At 39.4% G+C, this 18,748-nt stretch overlaps 1 protein-coding gene across 1 annotated transcript in view; it reads right to left on the reverse strand.

The window, feature by feature from the left end:
* The window catches only part of LOC124721367, a 289,081-nt gene that overhangs the window by 79,563 nt on the left and 190,770 nt on the right, over window positions 1–18,748 (reverse strand). Inside the window, exons 14-15 of the mRNA XM_047246301.1 lie at window positions 14,262–14,440; window positions 218–382 (exon numbers count right to left, since the gene is read on the reverse strand). Of these exons, the coding sequence (XP_047102257.1) occupies window positions 218–382; window positions 14,262–14,440 (344 nt within the window). The remainder of the gene's footprint in view (window positions 1–217; window positions 383–14,261; window positions 14,441–18,748) is intronic.

Genomic DNA, 18,748 nt, shown 5'->3' on the forward strand with positions numbered 1-18,748 from the left:
CAGTTGGTAGAGCACTTGCCCGCGAAAGGCAAAGGTCCCGAGTTCTAGTCTCGGTCGGGCACACAGTTTTAATCTGCCAGGAAGTTTCATATCAGCGCACACTCCGCTGCAGAGTGAAAATCTCATTCTGGAAAGTTTATTTACTTTTTCCAATCTGCCTTGTTTTCATTTGATTGCCACAATATGAGGTGAAAATTAAAAATCTTCCATCACTCACCATTACTGTCCACAGAGGATGTTATTTTCTCGAGATGGACAACCGGGCTTCTCTGGTGTTGTTCAGAAACTGGTTCAGGATTAGGCTCCAAGGAGTCTTCGCTCTCAACAATAATGCTTAGCCTAGTGCGTTCTTCCAGAGAGGTTATCTTTGGATATTTAATGCCTGAAGCACAGAAAAGAAACATATATATTGTTGATGTGAACAGTCCAAACAAATTACATGATAAAGGTTGCAGTTGCCAATAAAACATTTTGTTATGGTGACTGAGTTAATAATATGTTGCATTTTTCAACAGTTCATTTTCTGAGTACATAGTCCTAAACCAAAAATAGTGTTTTGAATAAAATGAAACCTAATTTTTGGCCCTATTTACGATAAAAAGTGATAAACATCTTTTTTTAATTTTTTTTATGGTGTCTTCATCATATTCCTGTCTCAAGTCGGAAATCGGCTACCCAACTTGGAAAAGTGTGCTACTGGATTACTTTATAATGACATAAATAATATTCCACAAAAACTAGGCTAAAAGGCACTTATACCCTGGTGGGACCCACTTAGGCTGACTTTCGAGTGATATATTCTCCTTTTGCATAGTTTCTCCTAAGATGATCTTCCACCTTCTCTGAAAGAGGAAGCTAATAGTCCAGCGATCTATTTTTGTATGCTTTCATCAGCAGTACTGGACACTGTTCCCGGATAACGAAAACTGGTCAATTACTGAACAACCATTACAAAAAAGATTTTGTATTCACAGACATCAGAGGCAGACAGTGTTGTCCAGGTGATTCTTGAATTTAAAAACACACACAAATCCGCTGACTGACACAATGAAAAAAATACCACAGGAATTTGGTGGCTGTAATAATATGATACCACACGTGTTCAAAATATTTACAAAATGAAAATCAAAAATTTAACTGTACGACAATTACAGCAATATTTTTTTATGATAAAGTGTACTACAACCGCAAAACAAACTTTTTCTGCTTCACAGTGAGAGGGCACAATTATGGCTCTCCAAACACGAAAATAATTAACTACTGAGTGAGACAATATGATTATCTTCCCCCTGTACAGTTAATTTGTGTCTTACAAATAGATAAACTGGGAATAACTAAAAGAAATGAACCAGTGAAACATTTTTAGTAGGTTACAGAATTCCCTCCTGAGACGCGGCAAGGTAGGAGTAGGCAAAATGCAACAGGGAATAACAATATTAATGAGCTAATAGTAAACTGCAGGAGCGTCTATAGAAAGGTCCCAGAACTGCTCTCATTATAAACGGTCACAACGCCCATATAGTACTAGGGACAGAAAGTTGGCTGAAACCAGACGTAAACAGTAATGAAATCCTAAACTCAGATTGGAATGTATACCGCAGAGACAGGCTGGACAGTGAAGGGGAGGCGTGTTTATAGTGATAAGAAGTGCAATAGTATCGAAGGAAATTGACGGAGATCCGAAATGTGAAATGATTTGGGTGAAGGTCATGGTTAAAGCAGGCTCAGACATGGTAATTGGATGTCTCTATAGGCCCCCTGGCTCAGCAGCTGTTGTGGCTGAGCACCTGAAGGATAATTTGGAAAATATTTTGAGTAGATTTCCCCACCACGTTATAGTTCTAGGTGGAGATTTTAATTTGCCGGATATAGACTGGGAGACTGAAACGTTCAGAACGGGTGGCAGGGACAAAGAATCCAGTGAAATTTTTTAAAGTGCTTTATCCGAAAACTACCTTGAGCAGTTAAACAGAGAACCAACTCGTGGCGATAACATATTAGACCTTCTGGTGACAAACAGACCCGAACTATTTGAAACAGTTAATGCAGAATAGGGAATCAGCGATCATAAAGCGGTTATGGCATCGATGATTTCAGCCGTAAATAGAAATATTAAAAAAGGTAGGAAGATTTTTCTGTTTAGCAAAAGTGACAAAAAGCAGATTACAGAGTACCTGACGGTTCAACACAAAAGTTTTGTCTCAAGTACAGATAGTGTTGAGGATCAGTGGACAAAGTTCAAAACCATCGTACAATATGCGTTAGATGAGTATGTGCCAAGCAAGATCGTAAGAGATGGAAAAGAGCCACCGTGGTACAACAACCGAGTTAGAAAACTGCTGTGGAAGCAAAGGGAACTTCACAGCAAACACAAACATAGCCAAAGCCTTTCAGACAAACAAAAATTAACGCGAAGCGAAATATAGTGTGAGGAGGGCTATGCGAGAGGCGTTCAATGAAGTCGAAAGTTAAGTTCTATGTACTGACTTGGCAGAAAATCCTAAGAAATTTTGGTCTTATGTCAAAACAGTAGGTGGATCAAAACAAAATGTCCAGACACACTGTGACCAAAATGGTACTGAAACAGAGGATGACAGACTAAAGGCCGAAATACTAAATGTCTTTTTCCAAAGCTGTTTCACAGAGGAAGACTGCACTGTAGTTCCTTCTCTAGATCGTAGTACAGATGACAAAATGGTAGATATCGAAATAGACAACAGAGGGATAGAGAAACAATTAAAATCGCTCAAAAGAGGAAAGGCTGCTGGACCTGATGGGATACCAGTTCGATTTTACACAGAGTACGCGAAGGAACTTGCCCCCCTTCTTGCAGCGGTGTACCGTAGGTCTCTAGAAGAGCGTAGCGTTCCAAAGGATTGGAAAAGGGCACAGGTCATCCCCGTTTTCGAGAAGGGACGTCGAACAGATATGCAGAACTATAGACCTATATCTCTAACGTTGATCAGTTGTAGAATTTTGGAACACGTATTATGTTCGAGTATAATGACTTTTCTGGAGACGAGAAACCTACTCTGTAGGAATCAGCATGGGTTTCGAAAAAGACGGTCGTGTGAAACCCAGCTCGCGCTATTCGTCCACGCGACTCAAGAGGGCCATAGACACGGGTTCACAGGTATATGCCGTGTCTCTTGACTTTTGCAAGGCGTTCGATACAGTTCCCCACAGTCGTTTAATGAACAAAGTAAGAGCATATGGACTATCAGACCAGTTGTGTGATTGGATTGAAGAGTTAATAGATAACAGAATGCAGCATGTCATTCTCAATGGAGAGAAGTCTTCCGAAGTAAGAGTGATTTCAAGTGTGCCGCAGGGGAGTGTCATAGGACCATTGCTATTCACAATATACATAAATGACCTTGTGGATGACATTGGAAGTTCACTGAGGCTTTTTGCAGATGATGCTGTGGTGTATCGAAAGGTTGTAACAATGGAAAATTGTACTTAAATGCAGGAGAATCTGCAGCGAATTGACGCATGGTGCAGGGAATGGCAATTGAATCTCAATGTAGACAAGTGTAATGTGCTGCGAATACATAGAAAGATAGATCCCTTATCATTTAGCTACAAAATAGCAGGTCAGCAACTGGAAGCAGTTAATTCCATAAATTCTCTGGGAGTACGCATTAGGAGTGATTTAAAATGGAATGATCGTATAAAGTTGATCGTCGGTAAAGCAGATGCCAGACTGAGATTCATTGGAAGAATCCTAAGGAAATGCAATCTGAAAACAAAGGAAGAAGGTTACAGTATGCTTGTTTGCCCACTGCTTGAATACTGCTTAGCAGTGTGGGATCCGTACCAGATAGGGTTGATAGAAGAGATAGAGAAGATCCAACGGAGAGCAGCGCGCTTCGTTACAGGATCATTTAGTAATCGCGAAAGCGTTACGGAGATGACAGATAAACTCCAATGGAAGACTCTGTAGGAGAGACGGTCAGTAGCTCGGTACGGGCATTTGTTAAAGTTTCGAGAACATACGTTCACCGAAGAGTCAAGCAGTATATTGCTCCCTCCTACGTATATCTCGCGAAGAGACCATGAGGATAAAATCAGAGAGATTAGAGCCCACACAGAAGCATACCGACAATCCTTCTTTCCACAAACAATACGAGACTGGAACAGAAGGGAGAACCGATAAAGGTACTCAGAGAACCCTCCGCCACACACCGTCAGGTGGCTTGCAGAGTATGGATGTAGATGTAGATAAGGCTACAACATATTTGAATCACTTTGTTTTTGCAGACTATACATTATCCACCAGGACTTTCTACAGCGGATATGTGAATCCTTTACTAAACATACAGCTCTTCTTTGGATCTCCACCATTGCCTCAGTTAATCCTAACTGTCATGGATCCCAGAGTAGAGAGCAACACCCCAGAACTGATGTAAAAAGAGTTTTTTAGGTAACCTCTTTCACTAGTTAATTACATTTCCTTACAGTTTGGCTCATGCCTTCTGACATCTGCGTCTCCTACAACTAGTTTTATGGGGATGCTCTACTTTGGGTCTCTCTCTCAATGTTTACTCCTAGATATCTGACAGACAATCATTATTGTTTCTGCTGATTGATTGAAAATCGTGTCATTGAATAATCAAGGCTCTTTCTGTCTATTTATCTGAAATATGTTACTTTCATTTACACAGAGGGCCCAGTGCTATAATGCCCTGCACAAAGTGTTGACCCTCTTGAGGTCTTCTAGTATTTTGCTACATATTTTGTGGTGTTGCAGCTTTCATCCACAATCAGCCTTCTACAGCTACCAAAATCCTCCACATCGTTATAAGAAGTGTGATAAAAAAGTAATCCGAATTTTTTAATTTTGCCATATTTATACACCTTATTTTCACATTTTTCTTTTTTTAAATTTTGTTGGTTCACATGTCCCTGATGTATGTTTGCATTTACAGTTGTTTTCAATATTTAGTTTACTGCTGACAGTTGAAAAGGTTATACATATTTGAGTGCACCGCTTTAAGTTTTGCTTGGAAAATGGAATAAAGTGTAACACCGCATTTGAAATGCTGACTGTAGCTTTTGGTAAATCTACCCTGAGTAAGAGAAGGGTCTATGAGTGGTATCGACATTTTAAAAAGAGCCAAGAAGATGCTGAAGATGACAACTGTCCTGGATGATGTAGCACATCAATTACTGACAACAATCTGGAACAAATGAACGAAATGGTTCTGGAAAATCACCCAATTATCATCAGAGAGGTTGCTGGTGACATTGGCATATCCTTTAGCTTGTGCTAAGCAATTATTTTGGGCATGAAAATCGCAGCTGCAAAGTGTGTTCTGAAATTGTTGAAGTTAGACAAAAAATGAAGTCGAGTACACATCGCTCAGGAACTACTGAATGAAGCTGACAACAATCCATAACTTCTACAGAAAGTTATAACAGGTGATGAAACACGCATATATGGATATGACGTTGAAGCCAAGTCTCAACTGCCCCAATGGAAACTGCCTGAAGAGCCAAGACAAAACAAAATTTGACAAGTTCAACCACATTGAAAGTTATCTTCACTGTTTTCTTTGATTACAATGGGATAATGGATCATAAGTTCCTGCCTTATAGTCGTATGGTCAATAAGGAATACTACTTCGAAGTTATGTGCTGTTTGCTTGAAGTAATATGCAGAAAATGACCGGAACTGTGGCAAAACCGCTTGTGGAAATTGCATCACAATAATGTTCCCACTCACACCTCAATGCTTGTTCACAATTTTTTTTTTTTGGGGGGGGGGGGGGGGGGGGGGGAGGGGAACCCACGTTATTTTGCCTCAGCCGCCGTATTTGCTGGACATGGCCCACTGTGATTTCCTTCTATTCCTGAGGCTGAAGAGAACTCTGAAAGGATGTTGCTTTGTCACCACTGATGAGATAAAAACACAATCACTTAGGTTAGTGGTGTTTCACGTCCCGTCGACAACGAGGTCATTAGAGACGGAGCGCAAGCTCGGGTTAGGGAAGGATGGGGAAGGAAATCGGCCATGCCCTTTCAAAGGAACCATCCTGGCATTTGCCTGAAACGATTTAGGGAAATCACGCAAAACCTAAATCAGGATGGCTGGAGACGGGATTGAACAACACAATCACTGAAGGAGCTGAACACCACGAGAAAAAGTGTTCTGGAAGGGCTTCCAAGGTTGAAAAAAGAGCTGGAACGATTACTTTGAAGGTGACAAAGTTGCCGTTGAATAAATAAATAAAGATTCTTTAAGGAAAACAAAAATACCAATTACTTTCTGATCACACCCCGTAGGCATGTCCTGAACAGTGGCAATCTTGCAATACTTCCACAGGGACACTCAATATTGCTTTAACATTTGAGGAATTTGCTCCTTTTATAACATCATCTTGAGATGTATCAGTATGGAAGTCCTAAACCCCTTCACAAAACTGGAGCAATATTCCAAAAGCTTTTATTTTCTTTACTAAACAATAGTGTGGAACTTTGTCTGCTGCATTCAGAGCATCCAGGAAAATGGCACTGACTTTGATGCCATTCTCTGGTACCTTCTGCAACTAAATAACGGAAGGGCTCAAGGCAACAACTCACCGTGCAGCTGAAGCATCATGTGGTCAGTAGGCACATAAAAAAGACTGAGAATGTTGCTAAGCTTTTGGATTATGCTCTTCCTCAGAGGTAACTAGTACAAAATAAAGAGAGCTTCACTCCAAGTTTAAACGCAGCCAAAACCTCTCAGACAAACAGAAGCTAAACAATGTCAAAGTTAGCGTAAGGAGGGCTATGTGTGAAGCATTCAGTGAATTCGAAAGTAAAATTCTATGTACAGACTTGACAGAAAATCCTAGGAAGTTCTGGTCTTACGTTAAATCAGTAAGTGGCTCGAAACAGCATATCCAGACACTCCGGGATGATGATGGCATTGAAACAGAGGATGACACGCGTAAAACTGAAATACTAAACACCTTTTCCCAAAGCTGTTTCACAGAGGAAGACCGCACTGCAGTTCCTTCTCTAAATCCTCGCACAAACGAAAAAATGGCTGACATTGAAATAAGTGTCCAAGGAATAGAAAAGCAACTGGAATCACTCAACAGAGGAAAGTCCACTGGACCTGACGGGATACCAATTCGATTCTACACAGAGTACGCGAAAGAACTTGCCCCTCTTCTAACAGCCGTGTACCGCAAGTCTCTAGAGGAACGGAAGGTTCCAAATGATTGGAAAAGAGCACAGGTAGTCCCAGTCTTCAAGAAGGGTCGTCGAGCAGATGCGCAAAACTATAGACCTATATCTCTGACGTCGATCTCTTGTAGAATTTTAGAACATGTTTTTTGCTCGAGTATCATCTCGTTTTTGGAAACCCAGAATCTACTATGTAGGAATCAACATGGATTCCGGAAACAGCGATCGTGTGAGACCCAACTCGCTTTATTTGTTCATGACACCCAGAAAATATTAGATACAGGCTCCCAGGTAGATGCTATTTTTCTTGACTTCCGGAAGGCGTTCGATACAGTTCCGCACTGTCACCTGATAAACAAAGTAAGAGCCTACGGAATATCAGACCAGCTGTGTGGCTGGATTGAAGAGTTTTTAGCAAACAGAACACAGCATGTTGTTATCAATGGAGAGACGTCTACAGACGTTAAAGTAACCTCTGGCGTGCCACAGGGGAGTGTTATGGGACCATTGCTTTTCACAATATATATAAATGACCTAGTAGATAGTGTCGGAAGTTCCATGTGGCTTTTCACGGATGATGCTGTAGTATACAGAGAAGTTGCAGCATTAGAAAATTGTAGCGAAATGCAGGAAGATCTGCAGCGTATAGGCACTTGGTGCAGGGAGTGGCAACTGACCCTTAACATAGACAAATGTAATGTATTGCGAATACATAGAAAGAAGGATCCTTTATTGTATGATTATATGATAGCGGAACAAACACTGGTAGCAGTTACTTCTGTAAAATATCTGGTAGTATGCGTGCGGAACAATTTGAAGTGGAATGATCATATAAAATTAATTGTTGGTAAGGCGGGTACCAGGTTGAGATTCATTGGGAGAGTGCATAGAAAATGTAGTCCATCAACAAAAGAGGTGGCTTACAAAACACTCGTTCGACCTATACTTGAGTATTGCTCATCAGTGTGGGATCCGTACCAGATCGGGTTGACGGAGGAGATAGAGAAGATCCAAAGAAGAGCGGCGCGTTTCGTCACAGGGTTATTTGGTAACCGTGATAGCGTTACGGAGGTGTTTAACAAACTCAAGTGGCAGACTCTGCAAGAGAGGCGCTCTGCATCGTGGTGTAGCTTGCTCGCCATGTTTCGAGAGGGTGCGTTTCTGGATGAGGTATCGAATATATTGCTTCGCCCTACTTATACCTCCCGAGGAGATCACGAATGTAAAATTAGAGACATTAGAGCGCGCACGGAGGCTTTCAGACAGTCGCTCTTCCCGCGAACCATACGCGACTGGAACAGGAAAGGGAGGTAATGACAGTGGTACGTAAAGTGCCCTCCACCACACACCGTTGGGTGGCTTGCGGAGTATAAATGTAGATGTAGATGTAAAATACATTCACACCTGCACATAGCCTTCTTTATGTGCATATCAATCATTAAATAGAGAGTTATTACTTTTACTCCCTCCATTATTTATATTCCACCAAGCACTTAAGAACCATACTTATATCACCTTTTGGATCTCATGGATGGATAGAGGAAGCCAAGTTGCACTACATTGCTGTTTGTGGTATTCATGTTGATTTGTATGGAAGGAAACTCTCCAAAAAGGTAATAATATCCAAAAATATCAGGCGTTCCATATTTCTACAACAGACTGATGTCAGTGATACGGGCCTATAGTTATGCCTATGTCTGCAGTGAACCTCCTTTTAAATACAAATGACCTGCACCTTTTTCCATTTATATGGAACATCGTGTTACTCCTGTGACTTATTATAAACTGCTGGGAGCAAGTTTTTTCACATAACTGACAAAGAACTGTATATGTATCCCCTCAGATCAAGTTCATTTTTCTTTGTACGGCATTTTTAGTTTTTTCTATTCTGCAATCACTAATCTCAATATCTCTCATTTCAGCATTTGTGCAATGATTCAACCACGGCAGATCTTTCCCATCTCTTAAAAACTGCTTGCTACCTTCATGTTCAGAATACTGTCCAAAACTTCTTTAACTTTATCAACTGATACTCTATATTCTCATTCCCAGAGATAAATGTTTAATGTTTAGATTTTTCCATTATAGCTGGAGGCTAGGCTGTTGTTACATAATTATTGCAATATTAACCTTGGGCTCAATCACATATAATTAGTGATAAATCACAACATACAACTGAGGGGCCGAGTATAAGTGCTTGCTGAGGCAAACTGAGTAAATGATTGACAAAGTTAAACTGATATCTATAAATTATGTGAGTAACTATGGAAACATCAGATACTTTTTCCTAATAGTCAGTTGGTCTGTGTTGAGTTGTAGGTATGATTAGAGATTGTAGTGCCCCCGTGTTATTTTTATACTATATTAAAAATACTTATAATCCTTGCCTCTTAAAACTTTTTAGAGTGAAACAGGTACAAATGTGAAAACATTTTATTTACCGTGCTGTATTTTTAAAATTATTATTATTTATATTTTGTACAACACACATGATATACAAGTACAATTAATGTTCACTATAAAACAAGAATATGTGAATAATTAAAGCAAAATTACTACACCAAGCTGAAGAACACCAGGTAAATAGCAAATGAAATCAAAAACCAGAAGGAAAATATATTGGTGTGAATCCAGCACATAGATGAGATCATTGAGAGTCACTTTCGATTATCCTCTAACAGTCAATGTCAATAGAATCATAATCATTTCCTTCTATGTTATCTCTTGAGGAATGTCCTTCCTGGATAACACTTGTAACGCTGTCCCACTGTGTTGTGTAGTTTCCAGTCTTCCTTATCCCTTTATTTGACAACATCCTCTTCTATGTCCAGTCGCTATTCTCACAGGTAACTGCTGCCTGGAAATGGGATATAATGTCATAGAACTCATGGTAATGTGGAGGGATGTAGTTCTTCATTTCGTAATGATTTTTCCATTTCTCACATTTTATTTCAAACTAATTTTGACGCAAAGGCTGCAGAAAAGGTAATGATCGTGGGACCTGTATTGGGCCTCGAAAAGTCGCCTTCTATAAACACAAGATTATAATTTAGTAAATACTTGAACTGCACTGTTTGAGGATTTTCATTGCTGATTCAGGTCCACTTGGTATTCCTCTGCTGTGTTTTGTTTCCTTCTGCATCTTTAGCAACTTAATCATTTGCTATAGTGTCCATGGCTTTAATTGAAAGAAAGTTTTTTGTTTCCAGTTCCACTACAAAAAACTTTTGGCTGACTTACCTACTTTCATCCTGTCTTGGGGAACAAATATATGTTTCAAGTGTGTGTTTGCATTTTCAGAGAGACCAGAATCTTTATCACTTTCCATATATGCACGACCAGGTGTCAATAAGCTGATTTTGCGGTATTTCAAAATATGGCTTATTTATAAAAGCATTAATTATTACTGTAAGTACTTTTAAAAGCATGCTCATGATGCTATTGCAGTACTTTCAAAAAATGAACACCTGAACCTTCATTAAAGATAGCAGCAATTCTCCTTCTGTTCATCATTTACCTTGTACTAGTTGTATTCTAAATGCAGTTGAGGCATTGGTTTCGAGCTTAAACTTTATCATCACAGTGAGCAGAAAATCACTTTTAGTCCTTTTACTCAGAAGAGATCCATGCTTTAGCATACCAAATGTGCATTTAGCTCATTTATTTGTGAAATGTCACTTTTATCACTTGCACACTCTGCCCCTAAATTTATCACTAATTATATGTGATTGAGCCAAAGTTTGATATTCGACTAAATGTTTGATGGTTGATATCTCAGATAATGTTGACTTGTTGCCCGTCATGCTTGTTAAGCATTAATATTTCCTACATTTCTTAACAGAGTCACTGATTCCCTCTCCTCTTATTTGAATAATAAAGTTTGGGTCTGTTAGTTTCTATCAGATCTAAGGTATTACCAACATGAGCCAGTTCTCTAACAGCTTGAGATAATTTTTAGAACAACCTCACATGAATCGCTGGTACAAGTTTTAAATACATGAGTCTCCCTGTCTACAGCTGTCAAGTTAAAATTTTCCTCCTATTACAATACCACAGTAAGGAAATTTATGTGAAAGATTCTCAAATTTTTCTCTGAAACTGTCTGCCACAACTCCCGGGACAGCTGACCTATTAAAGCAAAAAATTGCTGTTTTTGTCCAACTTAGATGGTTACCTTCACATTAAGTTACTTTGCATTCAGAATGTGTTGTAACTTTGCTAGATATTATGAAAGTCTTTAAACAATAATACAATGGCCGCACTGGCATTCAGAATGTCCGTGTGCTATGCATTCCAATTAGAATCTAAGATTTTGCTGATATTCACTTTTGGTTTCAATCATATTTCTTTTCCTGGTATAATGGTGGTATCTTTTCAGTTGATTAGCAAGACTAATTTTGGGACCTTACAATGGGCAATACCACAGGACATTTAACAGCTGGCTTACAATATTCTCTAGTTGCATAATAATAATAATATTAATAATAACAAAAACTGTGTAAAAAATTGGTTAGACTTAGTTTCTGTGTGTGTTGAATTTTATGAGAACACCTTCCGATTTCATCACATAGTCCCATACAGAATGGAAGTTTATATTGAAATTTCACTTTATTTCCCACTTGCAGAACCCCTTTGCATTTCTACTGTCCTGTAATGAAAGAGAACAGCACATAGATGCATTTGCATAGTTGGAGTTCACCAAAAAGGACTGTCTCATAAAATGAATATGGATCATCTTAACAGAATGCTACACCTGCATGAAAAAAGTTAGGTGTAGAATGTTGTACATATTACTAATAAAAACAGTAATTTGTGTACCTCTCAGTGAAGTACGATTCATTGTAATTCTTGGTCAGACACAGTACGAAGATAATAGCTAGCAAAAATAGCACCAGCTCACAGGAACACTACAGTGCCACATGTTGTTAAAATATATTGAGGCAATACATTTTCTTGTAATTAAAAACAAAATCCCATACTTCTGTGTGAATTTAATTGAAACTGCATCACATTACTGATTTTTTTTGTAATTACTGGTTCTATACATTTTCTGTTACTTTTGGATCACCAGTAATATTGAAAACAGAGGTTCACTTAGTGCATTAAAATAACTTCATGTGATATATACTATGACACAACATGATACTGTTTCCTGTACACTTGTCATACAAAGAATCTCTCAATAATTAGTATTATACCTGTGGCTTATTTTGAAGCTAAACACGCAAAAGCTCAAAAAATGTTACTGAGAGGGATTCAAACAGCAGAAATAGTAGTGATAGACCACTCACTATATAATGCAGTCAATGGGCAGAAGATAGATGTTCTAGTTCTGGTGCGTGTGTGTGTGTGTGTGTGTGTGTGTGTGTGTGTGTGTGTGTGGGCGCGCATGCACGGTGTGTGGTGGTGGGGTGCGCACGTATGACCAGAACAATGAAAATTCAAAGGTGAGCTACTATGTTCAGCTTTATGTAGGTGTCACCTGCCACCTGCTCAACTAGATGACTGGTCGTCTTCCCTCACACATGTCCCCCCCCCCCCCCCCCCTTCGACCCCAAAGTAATGTACACAATGATCGAGTGAGGGCCCAAACTTGTACTACTTGTACTGATGACCATAACTTCTATAAATAAAACTAGAGTTCCATGTATTTTGTAAAACAACATTACGAAAATGTTGTGCAACATACAGGAAAGTTTCTCAGCATCAGCTTTTATGTTTTCACAGTTGAGAGTCCTTAATATGCAAAACAGTCTAAATAAATTCAAAACAGCCTACATAAATTCAGAGTATGATGAATATAAAATGAATGATTATGCATACATTATTTTCCTTTAACACAAAGTGGTTATATTTAGACTTTCGCTATTTGAGCGAAGTGTACATGGAAAACTATTTACAGTATAAGTACCTAATTTTATAGGAATGATGTTCAGACTGAGAGCTGCAGGATTTGCATTGTTAGTAGTGTTAATGTCATTACTTGCCATTACATATGGGTACTGGTACAGCAATACAGGGTTGCAAGCCAAGCATCAGTGTGCATTACACCAGCCCACAGTCAATGTAGGTCTGGATATGGTGAGGAGGGCTTTACTCTAAAGCTGTTTTATCAAAGCATCAGCAATAGTGCTGCTGCTGTTCGCGAGTACAGATGCATTAAAGGAATATGGGGAGGTCCTCTTTCCACACCAGGGTTGAAGAATATGATTCAGAAGTTCAAATTAACTGGAGTTTTGGGAATTGTTCCTGGGAGAGGTCAACGCGCAACTGCACTAAAAATTGTTGACGAAGTTACTGTTGCAGTGACTAAGAGTACTGGATGCAATGTGCAATCTTCAAGCAGTAGACGAGATATGTCACGACAGCTGAACATTTCACGGTCCACCGTTCAGTAAGTGCTATAAACAATTGTGAAATGATATCTCTAGTGCAATTTCAGTCTGTGGTAGATGCAGGTGGTCATCACATTGCACAACTCTTGTGAGCTGGAATGTAAAAATGGTAGACAATTAACAAATGTTACCCTCTCATGTGGAAATTAAAATGCCTTTCCTCAAATGGCTTATTCGTTATTTCTCTTCAGCATGTCCTTCCAAAATGTATACACAGAGTTTCATTGTCGTACCCCATCACTTGTTTTTCATGGGAGCCCTCTCAAGTAGTGAAAGCTCAATTACAACTACACTGTATGTAACTTCATACATTGCATAACTGGGCAGTCGTTGACAATCTGGTAACTTATATCTACTGGAGAATATCACACTTGGACTAGTGAGTAAGAGAAATGTTTCAGTAGAAAATTTATAATCAGTGGAAAATGTCAATGGTTTGCTGGAAGGGCTCAGGATTTAACACACATTAATTATAAGATGGACATAGCAAAATTTGCATCACAAATACTTAGTCAATGTTAACAGGAAATGAAACTTATGCTCACAATTTTATTTCACTCCAGTATAATGGATTATAAGTAATGTACTGGCTAATAATAACATATCAACTTATCTTTCATGGCTCAAGTAACAATTCTGAAATCATAAATAATAACATAAAAAAATAATCACGCCACTGTTATATACCTAGTTTCCTTTTCTTCGCGTGTGCTAATCTGCAATCCAACAACCTCTTTAGATGTGATGATTTACCATGTGTCTGTTGCACCCTATTTTCTGTTTCACAACCAGTCTGATCATCTGAGTCGTCTCCTGCCTCATTATGTTGCCGCTGCTGCTCCAGCAGCACTTTTTGAACAATTGGCCTGTAATTTTTAAAATCTCTTTAGTTATTATTGTTGTTAAATGAAACAGGCACATTTAATACAGGGTTATTACAAATGATTGAAGCGATTTCACAGCTCTACAATAACTTTATTATTTGAGATATTTTCACAATGCTTTGCACACACATACAAAAACTCAAAAAGTTTTTTTAGGCATTCACAAATGTTCGATAAGTGCCCCTTTAGTGATTCGGCAGACATCAAACCGATAATCAAGTTCCTCCCACACTCGGCGCAGCATGTCCCCATCAGTGAGTTCGAAAGCATCGTTGATGCGAGCTCGCAGTTCTGCCACGTTTCTTGGTAGAGGAGGTTTAAACGCTGAATCTTTCACATAACCCCACAGAAAGAAATCGCATGGGGTTAAGTCGGGAGAGCGTGGAGGCCATGACATCAATTGCTGATCATGGTCTCCACCACGACCGATCCATCGGTTTTCCAGTCTCCTGTTTAAGAAATGCCGAACATCATGATGGAAGTGCGGTGGAGCACCATCCTGTTGAAAGATGAAGTCGGCGCTGTCGGTCTCCAGTTGTGGCATGAGCCAATTTTCCAGCATGTCCAGATACATGTGTCCTGTAAAGTTTTTTTCGCAGAAGAAAAAGGGGCCGTAAACTTTAAACCGTGAGATTGCACAAAACACGTTAACTTTTGGTGAATTGGGAACTTGCTGCACGAATGTGTGAGGATTCTCTACCGCCCAGATTCGCACATTGTGTCCGTTCACTTCACCATTAAGAAAAAATGTTGCTTCATCACTGAAAACAAGTTTCGCACTGAACGCATCCTCTTCCATGAGCTGTTGCAACCGCGCCGAAAATTCAAAGCGTTTGGCTTTGTCATCGGGTGTCAGGGCTTGTAGCAATTGTAAACGATAAGGCTTCTGCTTTAGCCTTTTCCGTAAGATTTTCCAAACCGTCGGCTGTGGTACGTTTAGCTCCCTGCTTGCTTTATTCGTCGACTTCCGCAGGCTTCGCGTGAAACTTGCCCACACGCGTTCAACCGTTTCTTCGCTCACTGCAGGCCGACCCGTTGATTTCCCCTTACAGAGGCATGCAGAAGCTTTAAACTGCGCATACCATCGCCGAATGGAGTTAGCAGTTGGTGGATCTTTGTTGAACTTCGTCCTGAAGTGTCGTTGCACTGTTATGACTGACTGATGTGAGTGCATTTCAAGCACAACATACGCTTTCTCGGCTCCTGTCGCCATTTTGTCTCACTGCGCTCTCGAGCGCTCTGGCGGCAGAAACTGAAGTGCGGCTTCAGCCGAACAAAACTTTATGAGTTTTTCTACGTATCTGTAGTGTGTCGTGACCATATGTCAATGAATGGAGCTACAGTGAATTTATGAAATCGCTTCAATCATTTGTAATAGCCCTGTATATTTATTACATAAACACAGAAATTACACAACCCAAAAAAGAATGTGTTTGATGTGTTTTCATACGACAGGAATGTAACTAAAAAAATTCTTGGTACGTGTAAGTCAATGGCCATGCAGGATGAACATACAACAAACGGAGAGGAAAAACCAGCAGCTTACGGAAGATATTTTTGTTCAGTATTATAGACTGAATGTCTTAAGTTTGCCATCTTAATATTTGCACTGAAAATTTAATCTGTGTTTCATTTCAATGTACAAACAGCTGCTACAAGCAGCAGCACTACATATGTACTCTTGAGAAAAGCCGACAACAGATGACTATGTTCATGTTTAGTGTAAATAAAGATAATTAATTCTTAGAAAATTACATATGTCACCATAGTTTAAGATCACAGTCAATACAAACCATTTATTATGGTTGTACATTTGTGCAAATCTGCTAATATATTTCTAATTTAGCAGACCATTATCTAAAAACTGCACTACTGACTGTAATGTGCACTTATCTGCCATCTCACAAGTGAAAAAATGTAGGAGAAATCTGCTGAAGTAAGATGCACAAGAGTTTAACACTCAGTCAACAACAACATGGTTACAGATTGAGCACAAACTCAAGGGTGAGGTGGAGTGAGTGGATGGAGGAACAGAAAAGTATTAGGCAACCAGTCAGCATTTTCAAAAGAATCATCATATAAATCAGCTGAGGTAAGCTTTAACCATTTTTTTTCAAAAAATACATTTTCAGTGATATTGTGTTCCCAGTACACTCTTGTGCATCTTTAGATCTGATCCATATGCCAAACCTTGGAGAAAGTCTTTCTAACATGTGTTAATACATGGAACTCGTCTTTGTGCTGTGCCATGCATCCCTCTGGAGTACCAAAATTTAAAAGATGTGAGAAGTGGTTTTTCTTGACTACTGTTCAACTAGTTAAAAACCTACTGCTGTATTTCTGTACTTGAATTAGCACAAATGAATCATAGTGCCTCAGTATTAATGGCACTTGGAACAAAAACTTGCTTCATTGTTTTGTCAAAAACTTACATTTTTGAGACCATGGTTGTGTACGAAAAACAAGTCTATTCTTGCTAAGAAGAAAACAGCTGTCAGTCACTGTTAATAATACTATATACTTAAAAAAAACCTTTACCAGTTTTGAACACGTAGGTTCATCTTCTGATGGCTGTTCATGTTTTTATTACATTTATTGTTGTTTAAATTAGTTGTTGCCCGTTTTACTTCAACAACTAATGTAAACAACAACACATGTAGTATAAATAAGCACTGCTGTCTGAAGATGAATCTGTTTGTTCAACACCAATAATTGGGATATTCGTATAAATAAATAGTGTTATTAACAGAGGCTTGTTGCTGCTTTCTTCTTTCTAAGAATCAACTTGTAAAACCTTTCTTATTGGCACCTAAAACCAGTCAGCTTCCTGGTACAGCACTTTGGATGTTCTTAATAGAGTATTTATTTTCTCATTTGTCACATTATTTTTTGCGGTGATGCAGCGAGCTTTATAATTCTGTGGTATCAAAATACCTCATTTTTATTCGTTTATCATAGTCCACTTTCTTGATTACAATATTGGACCATTACATATAGAATGACATGTTTGTGAATTTTCATGATAATCTACTTATTTTTGTATATCTTTTTTTCTGTTTTGAACAGAATAATGTTGTATGACACACCACAACACCAAGATAAGCAACACAGTAAAAACAAGACAATGAGTATCATGGTTTCTGGTACCAGCTAATGAACCATGTGGTTTATGCTAAATTATAGAGGAAAAAGAAATGAAGAACACTGTATTTTTATGTCAACCCAAGAAACAAGTGTTAAGATATTTTTTCCCAGCTATGTGAACAGGTCATAAACCAGACACAGGATTTTTTGAAATGGGGGAGGAGTACTGCACTACAGCCTAAACCGGTGAAATGAACTGCCATACATCGATTCAGCAGTATGATGTCACTCAGGGAGGAGCACTCAACAACCAGATTACCAGGCTCTATGGAGAAAGAGAGTGTATTCAGGACGCAAGAATACTCATTCAGAATTCTGAAAATGCCAGTCCACATTTCGGAAAGATATAGTTGTGGTACATTACAGCTGTGACAGGGTGTCTGAAAGAGAGATCCATACAGGAAAACGGGTGAATCAAGTGATCATCGCTCAATGCCTGGGTGCATCAGCCTGTTATGATTTCCAAACTGTAGTGCTGCCATCTGAGAAACACTGGAAGAAGAATGCTGGCAGTTCAAGATGAAACAGCCAGCTGCCACTGGCTGACTTGAATGCAATTAGCTGCAGGCCTCTGCCTGAGCTAATGTCTGTATGCGATCAACTTGATGCCTTCACACAGAAGTGTCACTACTGGGTGACTTCCTCCTGCTGAAGGCCATCTCCCCAGTGAGCAGTGAGTTCAAGCCTGGCCAACTGGCTGCCCTGCTACACTGCTGCTGTCCACTGACCCATTCCGGCTAACATAGTTGCTGCCCAATGCCCAGAGTGGGCACAATCCATCATCTGCAGTCACGCCACAAACCGCAGTTTAACACCACCTGTTCTGGTGTGTTGTTTACTACTGCTACAGAAGTGGCCAAGAAGCCACAGTGCCTGTGTCATCTGTCATCAACGATGTGCCACCCTGTGTCAGCCCTCTCTTGTTGTGGTGACTCTTGCGTGCACTGCCACTAGCATGTGCTGCTTTTCTGTTGGTCAACTGCCAACACTGGCACGCTTCAGCAAACATGGCCAGCTACGTCTCAGAGGCCATCAACCTCCTTCCCATATACGGCTCCGTCATTGTAATCGTCATAAGTAAAAGACTTTCTTGACAAGGGATATTTTCCTGATGGTTTACCATTCAATTCCAACCACATCCAACAC

This window comes from Schistocerca piceifrons, chromosome X (genome assembly GCF_021461385.2).
Source record: "Schistocerca piceifrons isolate TAMUIC-IGC-003096 chromosome X, iqSchPice1.1, whole genome shotgun sequence".
NCBI classification, from domain to species: domain Eukaryota; kingdom Metazoa; phylum Arthropoda; class Insecta; order Orthoptera; family Acrididae; genus Schistocerca; species Schistocerca piceifrons.